We start from the raw sequence: 17734 nt of genomic DNA, 5'->3' as shown, positions 1-17734 counted from the left end.
ATGCACTGACTGCTTGACAAAAATGTAACCAGATGCTCCTAGAATCCTAATCCTCTACTTTCCTTAGAAGCAATGGTTCTGTATTTGCTGATTCAGTGTGTATAGCAACTTTATGGAACATAACCACAAATAATGAGAATTTACTATATAACAAATGTAATTATGTGATTTTTGGATTTCTATACTTTAATAATTTTCTAGTAGACACTGTATGTGTCCTGTCTAGTAGATGTTTTATGTGTCCCACCTAATCCATGTGCATAAACTATATCATATGTGCATTTATAAATGTATATAGGATACTTAAAAATAAAATTCTGAATAATAAAAAATAACAACTGACTGTATAAAAGATGAAATTATAGGGTTTTGGATTTGCTTCAAAATAATCTGGGATAAGGAGTAGTGGGTGAGTGTAGATGAAACAAGATTGGCCATAGTCGATCATCAATGAAATTGGGTGATAATATCTGGGGTTTCATTACTCTTTTCCTGTATATGTTTGAAATTTTCTGCAACAGAAAGTTATAAAAATAGAGCAAGAGTTTGAGGAGGCATGCATCAGAAGTTTACAATTTTAGTTAGGATAGTCAGGATAAGTCTTACTGAGAAGGTGACATTTTAGAAACAGATGACAATGTTGGCCATTACAAAAGCAATCTAACCAGTAGGAAGAGTCAGTGCAAAAGCCCTGAAGCAAGGCATACCATATATATTCAAGGCACCAAAAGGAAAGCAGTGTTGCTAGAGTACAATGATCAAGGGGAGATGATTATCAGAGAAGTAATGAGAAGCCAAATCACACCGGACCTATCAGTCCTTATAAGAGCTTTGACTTCGATTCTGGATTATATAGGCAGTCACTGAAGAGTTTTAAGAAGAAGGATGACATGATCTGACTTTAATTTTTAAGTGATCATCTAGCTTCTGTTGAGTACAAACTTTAGTGTAAAGAATCTGGAATGTAAGCAAAGAGACCCTGAACACTGTGGCAATCCAAGTAAGAAAAGATGGTGGCCAGGTCCAGGAGTGGTAGCAGTAGAGGTAGTAATAAGTGGTTGATTCTTGATATATTTTGAAAGTAGAGCTAGTAGGATGTCCTGATCAGTTGAGTGTGGGATATGAGGCTAAAAACAGGATCAAGATTTTGGACCTCAGCAACTACAACGAAGGAGTTCTAAATAACTCATATGGGGAAGAAAATTTTTGCAAAGTACTCGTGTAGCTACCATTAGAGATAATCGAGTTATGACCAATAAAATGTTTATATGAGTACAAATAAAACTGCTCCACATCTGACACATTTAACACACCCCTTTTACTACTCACAATGTACCTGAGGCTCAGAGGGGCCAAGGGCTTGTCCTGGGACACAAGACTAGTGAATAACAGAGCTTGGCTGCAAACCCAACGTTTATCCGGACACCAAACAAATGCATTTTCCAGAAATAGCACAGTAACTTGAAAATCAGTATTTTAAGTATGGCAAAGGAAATAACTTTCAATTAATAAAAACACTTAATTTAATAGAAATATTCATTTCATGCCACATAAGAAAACTCAATGTTCCTTAAAAGATAGCTAATCTAAATGAATCAACCATTTAAAACACCACAGGGCCACTGTGAAAGTTGGCATTGTATCTTAAAAGGGGCTGTTCCTAAATTCTGCGCTTATTTTGCTAGACTGAGTTTCCCTCATTCACACCCACTTGGGCTTTCTTGTCTTTCTCATCAAAGAACAGACTGTACTCTCCTTCCGGGACCTTGTCGTTCTGCGGCTAAAGACGAATGTCTAAGACCAAGCTTGCCCCATGAGCCGTAGAAGCACCTGACCCAACACCAGAGGCTCCTTCACCTCTGCCCACGCAGCAACGAGTCTGACGGATGGCTTTGGATGACATTCATAATGTGCACCAGCTTTCAGAAGAAGGGCTTCTAGAGGAGCCTCTCGGGTATATAGACTCTGCAAGTTCCTGGTAGACTTACATCAAGAATATTGTCGAGAATAAGGTGGAAATTCAGGGAGAGGAATAATACTAATAAGATATTTTTTAATAAAAACAAACCAAGAATATTTAATATTTTAAATTAATTGGATTACTAGTGCCAAACAATGGTCTATGATGCATGAATGACACTGCCCAGGTAATTTTTAAAAAGACAGTAAAATAATCACAGAAAGGCCATCCACCAGCTTCATTAAAGAACAGTAGAAGCTGAGGTAAGACCAGAACCCAGTTTATTCCCTTCCCAAACTGTAACCAAACATTATTATAGTGGCATTATGGTAAACTTTAGCTGATGTCTTTCCCAAAATCAGGCCACTAAAGGATCTCAGTATACATCTTATAATGCAAGGGACTAAAAGTTTTTCTTTGCACTTTAATGAACTACAGCCTGAAAGATTTCAGTTTAGGTCTCAAACTTCCTCCTCACTACTTTCTAGAAAATGTTCCTACAGTCATTGCAGTTCATTGTCAGTGGAGACAAAAATGAGACAAACGAATGACAAATTTAAAACTTATCTATGATAGAAAACATTCACTCAACAATCATGTGCTGCATAAACCCCATGTGCCAGGCATGTTCTGGACACCTAGAAAAGAAATGTGAATATGACATAAGCCCAGCCTTCAAGAAGTTTTCAAAGTCGTGATGGTAACATCAACAACAACAATTACAGTTTAATATGAAAAAAACTACAGATGTATGCATAATGGTTTAAGGGAGCTGCACATAAAATGCAAGGTGAGGATAATTATCAGAAAAGATATCTCAGACAGGACAGGATTACTCAGAATTAGATTAAAATTCTTCTAAGTGGATCCCCAATTCCATGCCTTTTTCTAGTGACCCCAAGATACTCACTTTGAAGAGAGATGTGGAATAGGAAATAACATTTGCTGACAGTACTAATATTTAGTAAAAACTCAGCTAGGCGACAGTTAATGTTTATCTACTAAATGGCCACAAATTGGGAACAACACCTCCCCACCAAGAGATCAGAGGACGCTGGTGTTTCTGTCAATGAGTAAAGGTTGGCATGTTTGCCCATTGACAAATCATTGGCATCAATTCTTTAGTGTTAATCTCACCTTCACCACAACTGCCCCTCCCACCCCTTGACTTAAGGAATGGCATCACCACCACCAGGACAGAAGCTGGGGGTAATCCTGACACTCTGCCTCTACTCCCACGCCAAGTCTGCTCTCTGACTTCACTCCCACTTTGGTCCCATCCATCAGCCCATCCAGCATTGGCCTTGCTCCATCAATCTATTCTACTGTAAAATATCAGCAACATGGATGTTTTCAAGTTTTAAATCTGATCCTGCTGCTCCCTTGCTTAACTATTACTAATTCTCCATTGCCTTCACAATACTGTCCAGAATCCTCAACATGGCCCCAAAGTCCCATGTGGTCTGGGAGCTTCAGTTTATACCACTCTCCCCTTCATTGTGTGAGCTCTAACCCACTAGTATTCTCCAACTTTTCCCAATAAACCAAACTTCCTCCTGTCTGCGGACCTTTCCACATCCTCTTGCCTCTGCTTAAAACTTGCCTATCTAACCCCCAGCCCCACTTTAGACCTCAAGTCAAATTTCACTTCCTAAGAACAGCTTTCTCTGGCTCTCCATAGTAGATTTGCCCTATTACTCCCTCACCCCCAGCCCCTCCCCTGTGCCCTCTTACCATTCTCAGTCCTTTCCTTTCACTGGAATATAAATTCCTCTCAGGGCAAAGACCATCTGTATTGTCCACTTCTAATTACATACTCTGTGATTATTTGACTCTGTTTCCCCTTCTTACCAGACTGTAAAGTCATGATGTCAGGTACTGTATCTAGCCCATGGCATGCCTACAACAAATATTTACTGGCCACTCTCTCTCTCAACAAGCAGAGGGTAATGGAAGTACATGCCAATGTCACATATTTTTATTTTTATAAAAATATATAATTTCCCGTTATCAGTTGATATATAATTAGGAAAAAGTCATAAGATACATGGTGTGTATGAGTGGGAAAGAGGGCTCCAGGTTAGGGAAATGTCCTTAGATAACAGAAAAAGAATGTGTGCATTCGTGCATGCTGTGGCAAGGTGGGGGGAGGGGGGAGGGGGAAGTGCTGTGGGCTATGAGATTTTAGGCTATGGTGCTTACCCTCTAAATCAGCTTCTTTATCTATAACACTAAAAATAAAAATAGTTTTCTGTCCACCTCAAGTGACATGTTGAAGGAGAGACTTCTATGTCTAAGGAAAGGAGTTCTATAAAAGTAACAAGCCATTATTGGATAGCCATGGAAATAATATCTTATTTCCGCTGTTTAAATGTTTCAATGAATTTGCCTCTGGGGGACAACTCTAGATTTTATTTTTCCTTGCAGAGCTAAATAAATTATCTAGTTGGACAGTCTAGGGCTGACCAAATTTTCCAGTGAATTACCAAGGCTGGCTAAGCTCTCGGTAGGGCAGATGCCACTTCACAGGACATTACCTTTTCCTTGCATTCAAGAGTGATTGGTGAGTATAGTCTCTAAAGGCGGAGAAGCTAAGTCTTCCTGACCTCCACACTGATCCGTCCTTTGGAGAGCAGTGTGCTACTGAAACAAAGTCAAAAGGAATAAGATGCCCTTTAAAAAAAAAAAAAGGTTACAAATTCAAAGGCTTAGAGGGGCAGGCAGATAGCAAAGGTGATAGGCAGTTGAGGTGCGTGGACAGACACCATAGCACACTAGAGGTGAGGGATACACAAAAAATATTATCCAAACCAGAAAGAAAGGGCATGCTACTATTGATTATCCTAAGGAAACAGGCATAAACCAGGCCATCCCAGGCAAACCAGGACATATGGTCACCCAGACTAGGAAGTAGGACTGCTTCACTCCAGTTGATGTGGGAATACCAACCTACTATTGACAGATCTTCCCACTTTTCAGGAGAATTAAAAGATTAGGGTTTTTATATAAAATTATCTCATTTTAAATACTGGCACCTACTTTTCTTTCAACACTGAGTATACCACACAAAAACATATTTAGGCAGGCAGCTTGTGACCTCTGTCTTTAAGGATTTTCTTCATTATTCACTATCATCACTATCAGCAGAATTATTGTTCTCCAAAGAGACATGTCTGTATCACCTTCCACTGCACAGAAAGAATCTTTTGTGAATATATTAATGAGCATACATATGCTAACCACCCACCATCTGCCCAACAGATGTTCTAAAATGTATTACCTCATTTAAAGTACCCAACATCAAGAAGTAGGGATTCTTACTATTCTCCACTTTACAGGAGAAAAGTGAGAGGCTCAATGTAACAAAATGATTTAATTTCCCTAACAGTAGACCAGGGATGCATCAATTCCTCACAAGTAACAAGTTTAGAGGAATTTAAAAGGGTATGAAGCAGAAGACAGGAGAGAGAGCAGCATTAAATCCAAAAAGAAAAGAATGAGAGAGAAGTAATCTTGACTGTCTGTTATATCTTAAGGTCTCTATTTTTGTTGATTGAATAAATAATCATACTTGTGATTATTTATTGACTGCCTTTGCAGTCAAGGCATTGAGATCTATTGCATGAAAGAATGTATTTGGAGTTAGATACACCTGTACTTGAACATCATCTTCACTGTATACTAGAATGTGAATATTGGTTGTTATTTAACCTTTCTAACCTCAATCCCTTCCCTAAAACTGGACATAATGTCTATTTACGGGGCTTTTTAAAGACATAATTGGAGCAGCACACATGAAACAACTAGCACATAATAAAAACTCAAGGAGGGGCACTGGGTGGCTCAGTCAGTTAAACATCTGACTCTTGATTTCAGCTCTGGTCATGATCTCAGTCAGGGTTGTGAGATTAAGCCCCATGTCAGGCTCTTCACTGGGTGTGCTCGCTCTCTCCCTCTGGCCCTCTGGCCTACTTGTCCTCTTGCTTTCAAAAACAAATAAAATAAAAACACTCAATGGATGCTTACTTCTTCTCCCAGCCCTCTTGGGAGGAAGAAGAGAGAATCCTTACTTTTCTTTTCCCATTGATTGTATTTGCTTTCTATAAGGGCCGCTTAACCCTCATCAAATCTGTCCCTATCTATTCTTCCTGCTTTACTTTCCCCTCCTTAACTGACTGGTTTGCCCTTAAGAACAGGGCTGTCTTTCCTGTTTCTCCCATGAATGCTCTTCTCCCTACAACGCTTTGTCTCTGGGCTCCGGTTGAAAAAACGTGTTGATATGCTCTGGGCTTATTGTTTTTAAGATACGGATCTACACCCTCCCTTCAACTATGAGAATGCAAGACCTTCAAGAGATAGCCTCTGCTTTTTGGTCAGACCTCCAGCCTATCTTGGGGTCAGGCTGACAGCAGATCTGAACTTGCCTTACAGATGGTTTAAATCCATCTCTTATAAATCCCAACTCCTCATCTAACCAAGTCTCAAAGGCTAGATTTAGAGTTGTTAAGCAATTATAGAGAAGTTCAACATTACTGGGTAATTAATACTCAATGTCCAGCACTAAAGATTATTATGTGAAAGAATAAACCTAAGTTTTAACAAATTCATCTTTCTTAAATATTGTAGATGCACTGATTTATAGATATAATGGGCTGGTAAGAAGAGTCTAACCAACGGTTAATATCCATCATAAAAAATACATTTCACTAAGGAATCATAGCATTGAAAGTCATAGAACACCTTATAAAGGCAATTTCACTGTCAGTATATATTTCATGGGGTACAGCCATTAAAATGACTCTGCAGTAAATGATTAGGGAAATTAGGTACATTCATTTAGGAAGATTCAAATGCTACTCACATTCCTAAAACCTCCAATGGGATAGCACAGTCTTCCAACAAGGCAGAAGCCTTTATCAGATGGGTTCTGCACCTGCACACCCAGGTCTTGGCTATAGAAAAATCTCTCTGATATGTCACTCACTCTGTGCTTATGGAATCATGACCGTGGTAAAGCAAATAACTCCAATGACCATGGATGCTCCTCAAAATTTACTCTCACCTGGACCCTACTGCATCATTACTCAACTCATAGGAACAGTGATCATTCTTTGGTCAAGGTGAAAACAAAAGCAAAATTTTAAAGGTCTGCTTTGTTTAAATTTTCTGAGACTGGGGCAGAGATACTAATAAGGGCCCATTAAGGCAGGTCTGTCACCAGCATAATTAACATCTTACTTGAAACCTGAAGTTCTTCTCTCTGCCTCCCCACACAGCAACAAGGCATTCACAGAAAGTCCTTGTGGAGGCAGCAAATCGGGGTATAATGGCGGAACTGTCAAAAAATGCCCTAAGTGATAAAGGAAGACAAACATGTCTGTAGTACTGAGCATATGGCTGGGGACGGGGGAGTCCCTGGAAGGGTTTTGAGTTGAGGGCCTCACATACTTTGCAATATTGTTTCAATATGGCTATGGGGCACCATCTCCCATCACTGGGCTCTGGCATATGCTGGCCAAGAAGCAGCCAACCCCTGCCCTGCCAGGCGGGGACTGGGCATTTGAGGCGGAGGCACCCAGCCTTGTCTAAGCATATCTCTTAGGCTTGTGTGGGGTCAGAGCAGGGTAAACCAGGTGATTTCTGGAATGATGCCTTGAGGAAATACTAGGGCTAAGCATGGTCTGCAAAGTGAGTAAGATTCCTAGGGGGAAAGCAGAGGGAAGAAAAACCTTGAGATAGGATCACTGTGTGCTCCACGGCGTGCAGCAAAGCGTGCAGAAAGGGGCCCAGGGGCCCAGGGGCCTCACCCGGGCACAATGTTCTCCCTGCTCAGCACACACCCTCTCCCCAAAGTTTCAGCCCCCATTAAGAAGTTATAGTTATAAGCACCTAAATATGTTAAAATAATAAATCAACTCCAGAAATGAAAAACATATTTACTTCCTGTGTTTTTTAAGGCAAAAACAAAACAATAAATTATGATGGTAACCTGTCCCAGCCATACCAGAGATGAGATTATATTCGCCCCCCACCTCCACCCCAAGACCCCCTTCCCCGTCTCCTCTTTCTAGCTTAATCCTCCAAGGCTCAGAAATTCTCAGAACAGCTGGGCTTTCTCATCTCCTGAATTTTCCCCAAGAAAAAGCAAACATAGACTCTCAAGTGCTACTACAAATGACGCGAACCCCCAGGCTGCTGCTGTGTTGACAAAATTCTGCAGGCACAAATGGACTTGGTTGGAAAGAGCCCTGCTTACTGTAATTCTTTAATAGTGACATTTTCCAATCTCTGCATCGTGTGGACCACAAAGTTCTTCTGACAGGAGAGTGTTCTGACAGCAAACTGTTTTAGCAGCCATGGGGGGAGGGGGGGGAAGGGGAATACAAACACAAAAGCCTTTACAGGGATACAGCCCAAAAGGTTGACTTTTCATTTACTTCTCTCTCTCTCTCTCTCTTGAGCTCATGGGGCTATAAGCTCCAGCATTAAATTTTAAGCATTTAATGCAGGAGGATCAAAGGGAAGCCAAAGAAGTGTTCAGATTCATCGACCACTGGTCTTGCTATGAATTTTCAGCAAGAAAAAGAGGTGCATTGCTTGAAGAGAATACAACATTAGTCAGAATGTAAAACATCTATTTCTGGGGATTTGTGAAATGATATCATTAACAGATTTTAATTTAGAGTGTATAGACATGTGACCCTCAAGAAGGTCAATATTCACTAGCGTATGATGTGCTATGGTGGCAAAAGTTAAATCTTATTTTAACTACTAGCAGAGATGGAAAGAGACTGTGATCTCTGAAATTACTATGGTTAGGATGAAATACACTTAATGTAGCAAGTTAATATCACAGTATTTCACATTAAATGAAGCTATAATGGGCCTTTTATAGTTAGGCATGCCTGATAAATTGTTGACATGATAAATATGGAATAATAACCTGAAATGCCTTTTTGCTCTCTTAGTCCTTCAAATAAAAGAAATCTGAACCACTCGTTTTATGACTATAATACAGATTCTCAATTTTCTGGCACAATGTCCTTTTCTGTAACTATATAGACTGGTACATGAGGAATTAGTCTTTGAAAGAAAGAGAATAGTGAAATCAATCATTAGAAAGAAGTAATGATACTCTACATTTGTTTAATGCATCACAGTTTTTCACTCTTTCATTCAATGAGTATTTCAGGAGCCCCTACTATGTGCTATGCTAAATGATAGGTAGATAGTGAAAACCAAAACAAAGTGACCCCTGTTTCATCAGTCATACAGAACAAGACAGGCCAAGGGTTGGTACCCACTGGCTCAGCTCATCAATTCCTCTTTGTTGCTGTTGTTATGCTCAGAGCAGAGGCTCACTGGAGCCCTCTCATGAAAGGGGATACTTTCTGGAAGGATACACAAGGATCTTGTGGTACTCCAAGACCAGGAACAAACATAGTCAGGTCTCCTAGGACTTGTAATTGGACCCAGGGTACCCATAAGTCTCCTCAAAGAACTGATTTTGCTCTTCTTTAAACCAACCACAGCCATCTCTAGAACTCAGCCACACTTTGCCCTTCTCTGCTTTCCTCTTGTTGGGACACATCAATTACACAGAGGCAGTAGAAAGTCATGGTCAACAAGCAGACTCTGGAGACAAAGAATCCAAGTTTAAATGCCAACTCTGCTCCTTCCTAGTTATATGACCATGAAGACATTAATAATCTTTCTGTGCCTTATTTTCCACATCTTTAACATGGAGATATTTATAGAACCTACCTCACAAAGTTGTTGAAGGATTGACTGACATAAATCAATATACAGCATGTGGTATGGTGCTTCTCAGTCAATAACAGTTATCACAACACTGACATAGGATGTAGTGAAGTGCCAAAGAGTGTTCTAAGGGTTTTCCATGTATTAATTCATATAATCTTCACAACAATCCTATGATAAAAAGACTATTATTATCTTCATTTCACTGAAAGGAAACTAGAGCCTTAGAGAAGTTAAATAAATTACTGATAATTATATAGCTGGTGGGAATCCACAAACTCCAAGACCTGTGGTCTTAATGACTGTGCTAACATAACAACTGACTTAGTCTTGTCCTTGAATCTGTAAATCTTTTCTTGATCTCAATGTTGCTCGATTGAAGTACTCCTTACTTCCACTCACCGTGACCTGTCTTGGCCCCAATTCTATTTCAAATCTCAGCTCATCTTTTCATGACAAATCCCCTCAAAGTTTGCTGGCCCACCTTATGTCATTATTTACCCTGGGTCAGTTTTCTGTGGCTATAGGCAGTGAGGTTACTTATTTTAAATAGGGCCCAAATAAAAGATGCTGTAGGCATGACAGGAAATATGACTGACATGTCTAATGTACTCATTATACAGGTACAGCAATTGAGGTTTTAAGAAGTCTGATGACTGGGGCACCTGGGTGGCTCAGTTGGTTCAACATCCAACTTTGGCTCAGGTCATGATCTTAACGGCTTGTGAGTTCAGCCCCACATCAGGCTCTGCAATGATAACGCAGAGCCTGCTTTAGATCCTCTGTCTCCCTCTCTCTCTGTCCCACCCCAGCTTGCTCTCTCTCTCTCTCTCTCTCTCTCTCTCTCTCTTTCTCTCTCTCTCAAAAAGTAATAAACATTTAAAACATACAATTTAAAATTACATTAAATTTAAAAGTCTAATGACTAATTCAAGTTCATTCTGCTAATTGTTGCCAGGGGTAGGACTTCGATCTGGGATTTTTGACTTGGAGTTTTGACTTGGAGACCAATGAAACTTTCTTATTTCCTCTATGATATTTCTGTGTATATGGAAGTCAAAGCTTGCCTGACTGAGAGCTATCACTTTATTCAAGAGTAACTACTGCCAAAAACTATATTCAACAATATCAAGTAAAAAATAAAGAACTGAAGAATATTTCAGCTATGTCCATACTGTTGATCTTAGTCTACTGTAAAAGTACTTTGCTTGCCTGATGCAATAACTTCTCTCCAGTAAACATTTGCTCTTTTTCCTTCTTGATTCCTATCTCAAGATTCCCTGTATGTGTACTAAAGAGTGAGAAACACTTCATAGTTCTATCAACACACAATTCTTATCAGTTCAAACATTACCAGATGTCATTTGGGGGAAGAAAGGGGAGCTTGAGGGAAACAGAGGCTCCCAGAATAATCTGTAAAAATTCAAAGTTTAGAAAAGAAAATGATGACTTATGAGTGAGGGTAGAAAATTGGCCATCATTGTGTAAAATCCTTTTTTCTACTGCACAGTAGAAAGTTTTATACTAATTGATTCTCCATTAAGAGACTGGACTTTTGTCTATACCCTTTCTCCAAGACCTATTATGCTTTTAACAATTTTAGATTAATTCCCATAAGTGGAAACTAGCTATTGAAAATTAAGAATGGGGAGCACCTGGGTGGCTCAGTTGGTTAAGCGTCTGACTTCGACTCAAGTCATGATCTTACAGTTCATGGGTCCGATCCCCGCGTCAGGCTCTGTGCTGACAGATAGCTCATAGATAGCTGACAGATAGCTCAGCCTGTCTTCAGATTCTACATCTCCCTCTCTCTCTGACCCTCCCCTGCTCATGCTCGCTCGCTCGCTCACTCTCTCTCTCTCTCTCTCTCTCAAAAATAAATAAAAACATTAAAAAATTATTTTAAAAAAAGAAAATTAAGAATGGAACATTCTGTGTGAAGTTACCTTGGAACTCAAAACTATTCCTTAGCTATCCTGAGGCCTTGTGTCTTGGTGACACCATGTCTATTATGTTGAAATATTCACTGAGACTTCTCTTCTGTTAGGAGGGACAAGATATGTGCTTATATTTAAAAACTGAAGAAACCTATCTCTTACTGACAAGTAGTAGTGATTGCAACAAACCAGGATCTCAATTTAACAAACAAATGGTTCCCAGTAATCTCAAGGGGAGCAACAAAAACTTTACTAATGACTTTCCTAAAGATTGAATGCTATTAATCAAATTACCCACAGAAAAAGTGTAGTCTAATGAAGAAAGCATGGCCCCAAAAGTGTGGCAAACCTGAGTTCAAATCCTTCAACTATCTTTAATTTAGTTTCATTCTCTGAGCCTTAGTTTCTTTATCTCTAACAATGGGGATATTAATACCTACCACACAGTTATCATGAACTCATGTGATATATTAGACTGCCTGGAGACAAGAAGAAAATAAAGATTCTTTCTTTCCTTCCTTCCCTCCTGAGAAACTTCTTATAAAACAAAATTCCAGGGACGCCTGAGTGGCTCAGTCGCTTAAGCCTCTGGCTTCAGCTCAGGTCAGATCTCACATTCGTGGGTTCGAGCCCCGCGTCGGGCTCTGTGCTGACAGCTAGCTCAGAGCCTGGAGCCTGCTTCCAGTTCTGTGTCTCCTTCTCTCTCTGCCCCTCCCCCTCTCATGCTCTGTCTCTCTTTGTACCAAAAATAAATAAAACATTAAAAAAATTTTTTTAATTCCACTAAAACAGGACAATTTGGCATTCGTGATTATTACCTGACCTCAAATTGTAATACCTCACATAGAGATATAAGCAACTTATCCTAAGAGAATTCCTATAATAACAATTCTAATCCAATTTGCTCAGAAGCAGATTACAACTTCCCTTTGAATCTTCCCACTTTTTCAATAAGGTAAGTGAAGATGTTTTTAAAAACAACTATCTGTTAGTTTACAGTGAAAATTTCATCTAGATACTGTTCTATACCATCTGGTCATTTTGTGCCCAGCACACCCACCTCTCACTCCTCAGAAAAGTTCTGCGGAGGGAGAAGGCTAAAGTCTTTGAAGATTGGGTACTGGCACTCACTAAAAATTTTCATCATTTGCATCTAGGAAATGCTTAAAGCCATAAACTTGGGTAATTAACTCACTTGGCATTGCTCAAAGTTCTGAGTGCAGAGAATTAATTAAAGGCAGCATTTCAAGTGCTTGCAATGGGTAAATTAGGGTGAAATTGTGACAGCCGAATTGAACAGATTGGAATATAGATGTGTCAGGGCAAAGGTGTCTGAGAAATGTTTCTAACCTCTGGGAAAGCTGATTAAATTTATCATCTCAGCATTTTGTTCTGCCTTTAATTTGGTGATGACATTCAGAGTAACGATGTAAGACTGTAGACATGGGCTCTTTCCCAAGGGCACCAACATGAAAATCATGGTAGAACTATAGCAGAGATTCTGCTGAATATGACACAGTGTATTTGAAGGCCAATGGATCTTGGATAATCTCCGGACATGTGTTTTAAGAAGTGCCAAATAAATATTAGCTGTTAATCTCTTAAATGTTAGTCAACAAATATTGATGCAGGGGCACAAAGAGCAGATTCAATGTATTCTTATGAAAAAATAAATAGGAAGACACAATCTGTACTAAACTGGTAGTGAGAGATACATCCACTAACCACTTATAGAGAGCAGAGATGGGAACTCACTCATTGCCGAGGAAATCACTTAGAAAAGAGGTCAAATGAAAATTAAAATAATCCACTCTGCCATTAAGATCTCATAGTCTTATTAGTCAATGACCTTTAGAAAAAACTGGTTTAGAAAATAAGACATGGAGACTTAGGGATTTTGAGAAGGAAGGGAAAAAGAGATAAAGTTTTAGTACTGTTTTTTCTGAAAAAGAATTTAAGGTGGCTGATGTAATAGTCTCATAGTACTATTCTAATGTGTGGCAGCCATCTACAAAAGACCCACTTCTCAATCAACTCACTTTCTAAACATTCTCTATTGATGAAGACAATAGAATGGCCAGTTGGCCATTCCCATCTGAAGGGGAAATCCAATAGCACTTATTTATTCCAGGGCCTGATACATGATGAAGGCTCCTCACAAACTTTGTCCCACATCCCCACATGCATCTAATCCCATTTGGGTTTTAGGAATCCTTGTGGAGGCTTGCCTTGTCATTCAGCATACACTGCCCAGAAGATCCCAAATAGACTTCCAACCCACACAGACCTTAGAATCAGTTTTCCAGTAAGAATTCTGATTACACACTGTTCTTCAGACTGTGAGAGTTTATGGATTCCTGCTTGGAATTAGGTAATTAGAGAGGGAGAGGTCCTACAGAGACTAATAAGTATTGATTCCTCAGTGTAACTTCCTCATCAGTTCCGGCAGACAGATAGCTTCCTGCCTCATGTAATGCTCATGTTCTTTTCAGTTCTGCCTGCATCCACCATGGCAGTGTTCTTTCAATGGATCCAGTTGCTATTTGAGAGAGGAGCAGATCCATCTGCCCCAGTGTAGAAAACCATTCCCCTCTATGCTGCCTGGAGCTGGAGTGAGTTTTGCATGACAGATTCAGAACCTCATTTAAATAAATAGTTTGCCCCTTTTTTGCCTAAGGAGCATGGAGGTCATTTATTCATTCCCCATTCCTTGTATCAACAAATATTTGTTGCCTACTATACTTCAGGCATGGTAACCTGCAGAAGCAAGGTTTTTTTCTTTATTGCAGGAAGACTAAAGCAAGGGGACACAAAGAAAGAGTTTAGAGACAAACAAATAAAAATAATAACAATAATGACAATAAAACTCTTCAAAAATCAAAAAGATTTACAAGGTACTATTAAATATATTATTTGTTCTGGAACAACTGTCATCATGGTAAAAGTGCCTGAAGGTACAGAGGGGAAGGAGGGAAGAGAAATGTTCTTTTGGAGAGTATTCTAGAATTAAACTGCACATGTGTTTCATTATGGAAGACAATCAGTCCTGAGACTGGATGGCTCAGGCCAAATCTCAGTCACAGAATATGACATGCCAAGGAGTGCAACCATAAAGCTAACCAATGGTTACCTCTTCTGAGCTCCTGCTATGCAGCCAGTGCTTTGCAGGTGTTATTTCTCAGCCCTCACAGTACTCATTGAAAGTAGGAATCAGAGGTAATAGCTTTCTTTTGATCCCCTATATGTGCATATTAACTGGCAAAAGCAAATTTAAAGTCAACTGAAGTCCCAAACACAGAAACTAGCTCTTATTGTAAATGGTCACTGCCTACCAAAAGCCAACAGTCTACATGGAGAGTAGAGCTGTACACATTCAGAAAGCTAAAATTACAGGAAAACGATGCTAGGCGTGTGTGGCTACAAAGGTGACTTAATGTTTTCTAAGTTCAAGGGTCTTCCACTCTACTATGGAAAAGGCATATGAACCACCTTATAACAAAAAGAATGTCTGAAGAGAACATAAACTATAAACATAGAGTTGTTAGAAATGGCAATGAATCCTATCTTGGGGTAATCAGAAAATGACCTTTGAGCTTGCCTTGAAGATCAAATATTTTAACGGGTAGAGAAGGAAAGAAATTTTTTAAAGAAGGTCGAGCACACATCCTGGAGACATGGGAGCATATGATCCATTTCAACAACTGTACATAACCTAGTGTGGCTACAGTGTATTGGGTTAATATGGAAGTATGATGGGAGATGATAACCAAAATGCAGGTTAAGACCCAGTAGTGGAATGCATTGACCACCATGTAAAGTTTATGGGCTGTTTTAGAGGAAATTAAATGTCATTAATGCCTTTAAAAATTTTTTTAATGTGTATTTATTTTTGAAAGAGAAGGTGAGCAGGGGAGGGGCAGAGAGAGAAGACGACACAGAATCCAAAGAACGCTTCAGGCTCTGAGCTGTCAGCACAGAGCCCAACGTGGTCTCAAACTCATGAACTGCAAGATCATAACCTGAGTCAAAGTCAGAAGTTTAATTGACTGAGCCACCCAGGCTCTCCCATTATTGTCTTTTAACAGGGAGGGATATTAACCTTAATATCAGTCATTGTAGGAGGGAGGGGGATATCTTTGAGAAACACTTAATGGGCAAGACTTAACCCCAAAGTGAACGAGGGAGAAACTGAAGATGAGGTGTCATTGTCTAGCTTAGGTACTAGAAAGGGTATATTGAAGGTTAAAAACAATGTCAGTAAAAAATAAGTTTGGGGTACAAAAGACAAACTCAGACAGAGTTTTTTGGGAAAGAGACTAGTTCTGGGCTAAGTCTATAACCAGAAGTCACCCAGAATTGGCCTAAGTGTCATGCCCCCACAGGTAAGGATAAGAAATCAGGGACATTTTTTTTCTAGTTCTCCTACAGCTGAATTTATCTTTTGTAGTAAGTTTGCTCAACTCTGGTCAGGTGCTTGCTCCCCATCTGTACTTGAGCCTCAACATCAAAAGTAGAATGCTGTGGGTTTTTTCCCCCAAAAATGCTATATAGAATATCAACTGTAATACTATAGTAATACTTATGTCTGGAGCAAAACCAGTAGTAGTAGTAGTAGTAGTAGTAGTAGGTTAAACTCATAAAAGTGCTTTATACTCTTTAAAACATTCTAACACTCCTCACTCATTCATTCAACAACCTACCACTGAGAAGCAACCATGGTGATTATGAGTATGTGCTAGGGAGCTGGGCTGCCTGTGTGAGGTTCACACACCCACTGTGTCAACTTAGACAGGTTACTTAACTGCTCTGTGCCACTTTCTCATCTCATCTGTAAAATGCTTATAATAATAGTGTTGTGATAATGACGGAATGAGTAATTCATGTAAAGCATTTGGAAGAATGCTTGGCATTAGTAAGTGTCTGACCTGTGGCCATTCCTTTGCACAGGGTGTGTTGATGGATGCTTTGAGGCAGTCAAGGGGCCTTTATAGGCAAGAATCTCTATCATAAAGGAGTTTATGAGTTGCTGGGAGAGAATGAGATGGAATACAGATAATCTGCATCATTTTTAAAGTAAATCCTCAAGAACTCAGTTACTTATCTTTATAGCTGATTCCACTACTACCCCCAACCCCATCACCCATAACCACTGCAGTACTTAGAATAGCACCTGGAATAAAGTGGGCACAGCCAATAAATGTTTGCTAATGTATTTATTATGTGTCCAAAGAGAAATGCTAATAAAATGTCCATAGAAATAAAGAAGAACGACTACCTTTCTGATGACTACAAAGGAGGCAGCACGAGTGCCATGAATACAGGAGATTTGATGTTATGTCCTCACAACAGACAGGGAGCACAGGGAGAACACATTCTATCATCTGCAGTTTACAGATGATACTTTGTTACGATGAAGCATGAAGGTAAAGGGACTTGCCCAAGGTCATATCAACATCCCTGGGTTAGAAGCAAAGTGTGCCCAATCTGTTTGAGACTGCATAGACCTCGAAGCTTAGACCTCTGCAGAGACAGCCTGGTTAGCATGTTTGGCCCTCTTTCCACATTATGGCTATAAACAGACTGACTGAAGTTCCTCTACCATGGCCTCTGAGTAAACGGCCATTGCGTACCCTGGATTCATTGCAGCCATTGCCGATGATGAAATTCAAGCCCGGCACAGAGCAGATGGACATTTCCCCATTCTGGCTGGCACACATTAGGCTCCCCCTGCATCCCAGAGATGCTAACGCCAGCAGCAGAGGAAGGGAAGCATGACCAACAACTCAGAGAACACCACTGCTGCGGCAGGCAGTGTCAGCACCTTCTCCATCTGGGGTGGCAAGGACAGGGGACATGCCTGGGCACCTGCAAAGGAGGGCTCCCAATAAATGCTCCATGGAAGAACCTGATATTTAAAAAATAAAAGGTTATGGGGTGCCTGGATGGCTCAGTCGGTTAAGCGTCTGGCTTTGGCTCAGGTCATGATCTCACGGTTCCTGGGTTCAAGCTCCGTGTTGGGCTCTGTGCTGACAGCTAGCTCAGAGCCTGGAGCCTGCTTCAGAATCTGTATTTCCCT

At 40.0% G+C, this 17734-nt stretch overlaps 1 protein-coding gene across 3 annotated transcripts in view; it reads left to right on the top strand.

Moving 5' to 3' along the window:
- Positions 1–17734, top strand: part of KCNMB2 (potassium calcium-activated channel subfamily M regulatory beta subunit 2) — a 241292-nt gene that overhangs the window by 156506 nt on the left and 67052 nt on the right. The window contains exon 2 of one of the 3 annotated variants that reach the window (XM_029939849.1): positions 1740–1954. The exons of the other annotated variants lie outside the window; for them this stretch is intronic. Coding sequence (XP_029795709.1) covers positions 1887–1954 — 68 coding nt within the window. The 5' untranslated portion in view covers positions 1740–1886. The remainder of the gene's footprint in view (positions 1–1739; positions 1955–17734) is intronic. 3 annotated transcript variants of the gene reach the window in all.

The sequence above is a fragment of the Suricata suricatta genome, chromosome 5 (assembly GCF_006229205.1).
Source record: "Suricata suricatta isolate VVHF042 chromosome 5, meerkat_22Aug2017_6uvM2_HiC, whole genome shotgun sequence".
Taxonomy (NCBI): domain Eukaryota; kingdom Metazoa; phylum Chordata; class Mammalia; order Carnivora; family Herpestidae; genus Suricata; species Suricata suricatta.
Note: the sequence above shows the minus strand (reverse complement) of the source record. Positions and strands in the feature narration are given on the sequence as shown.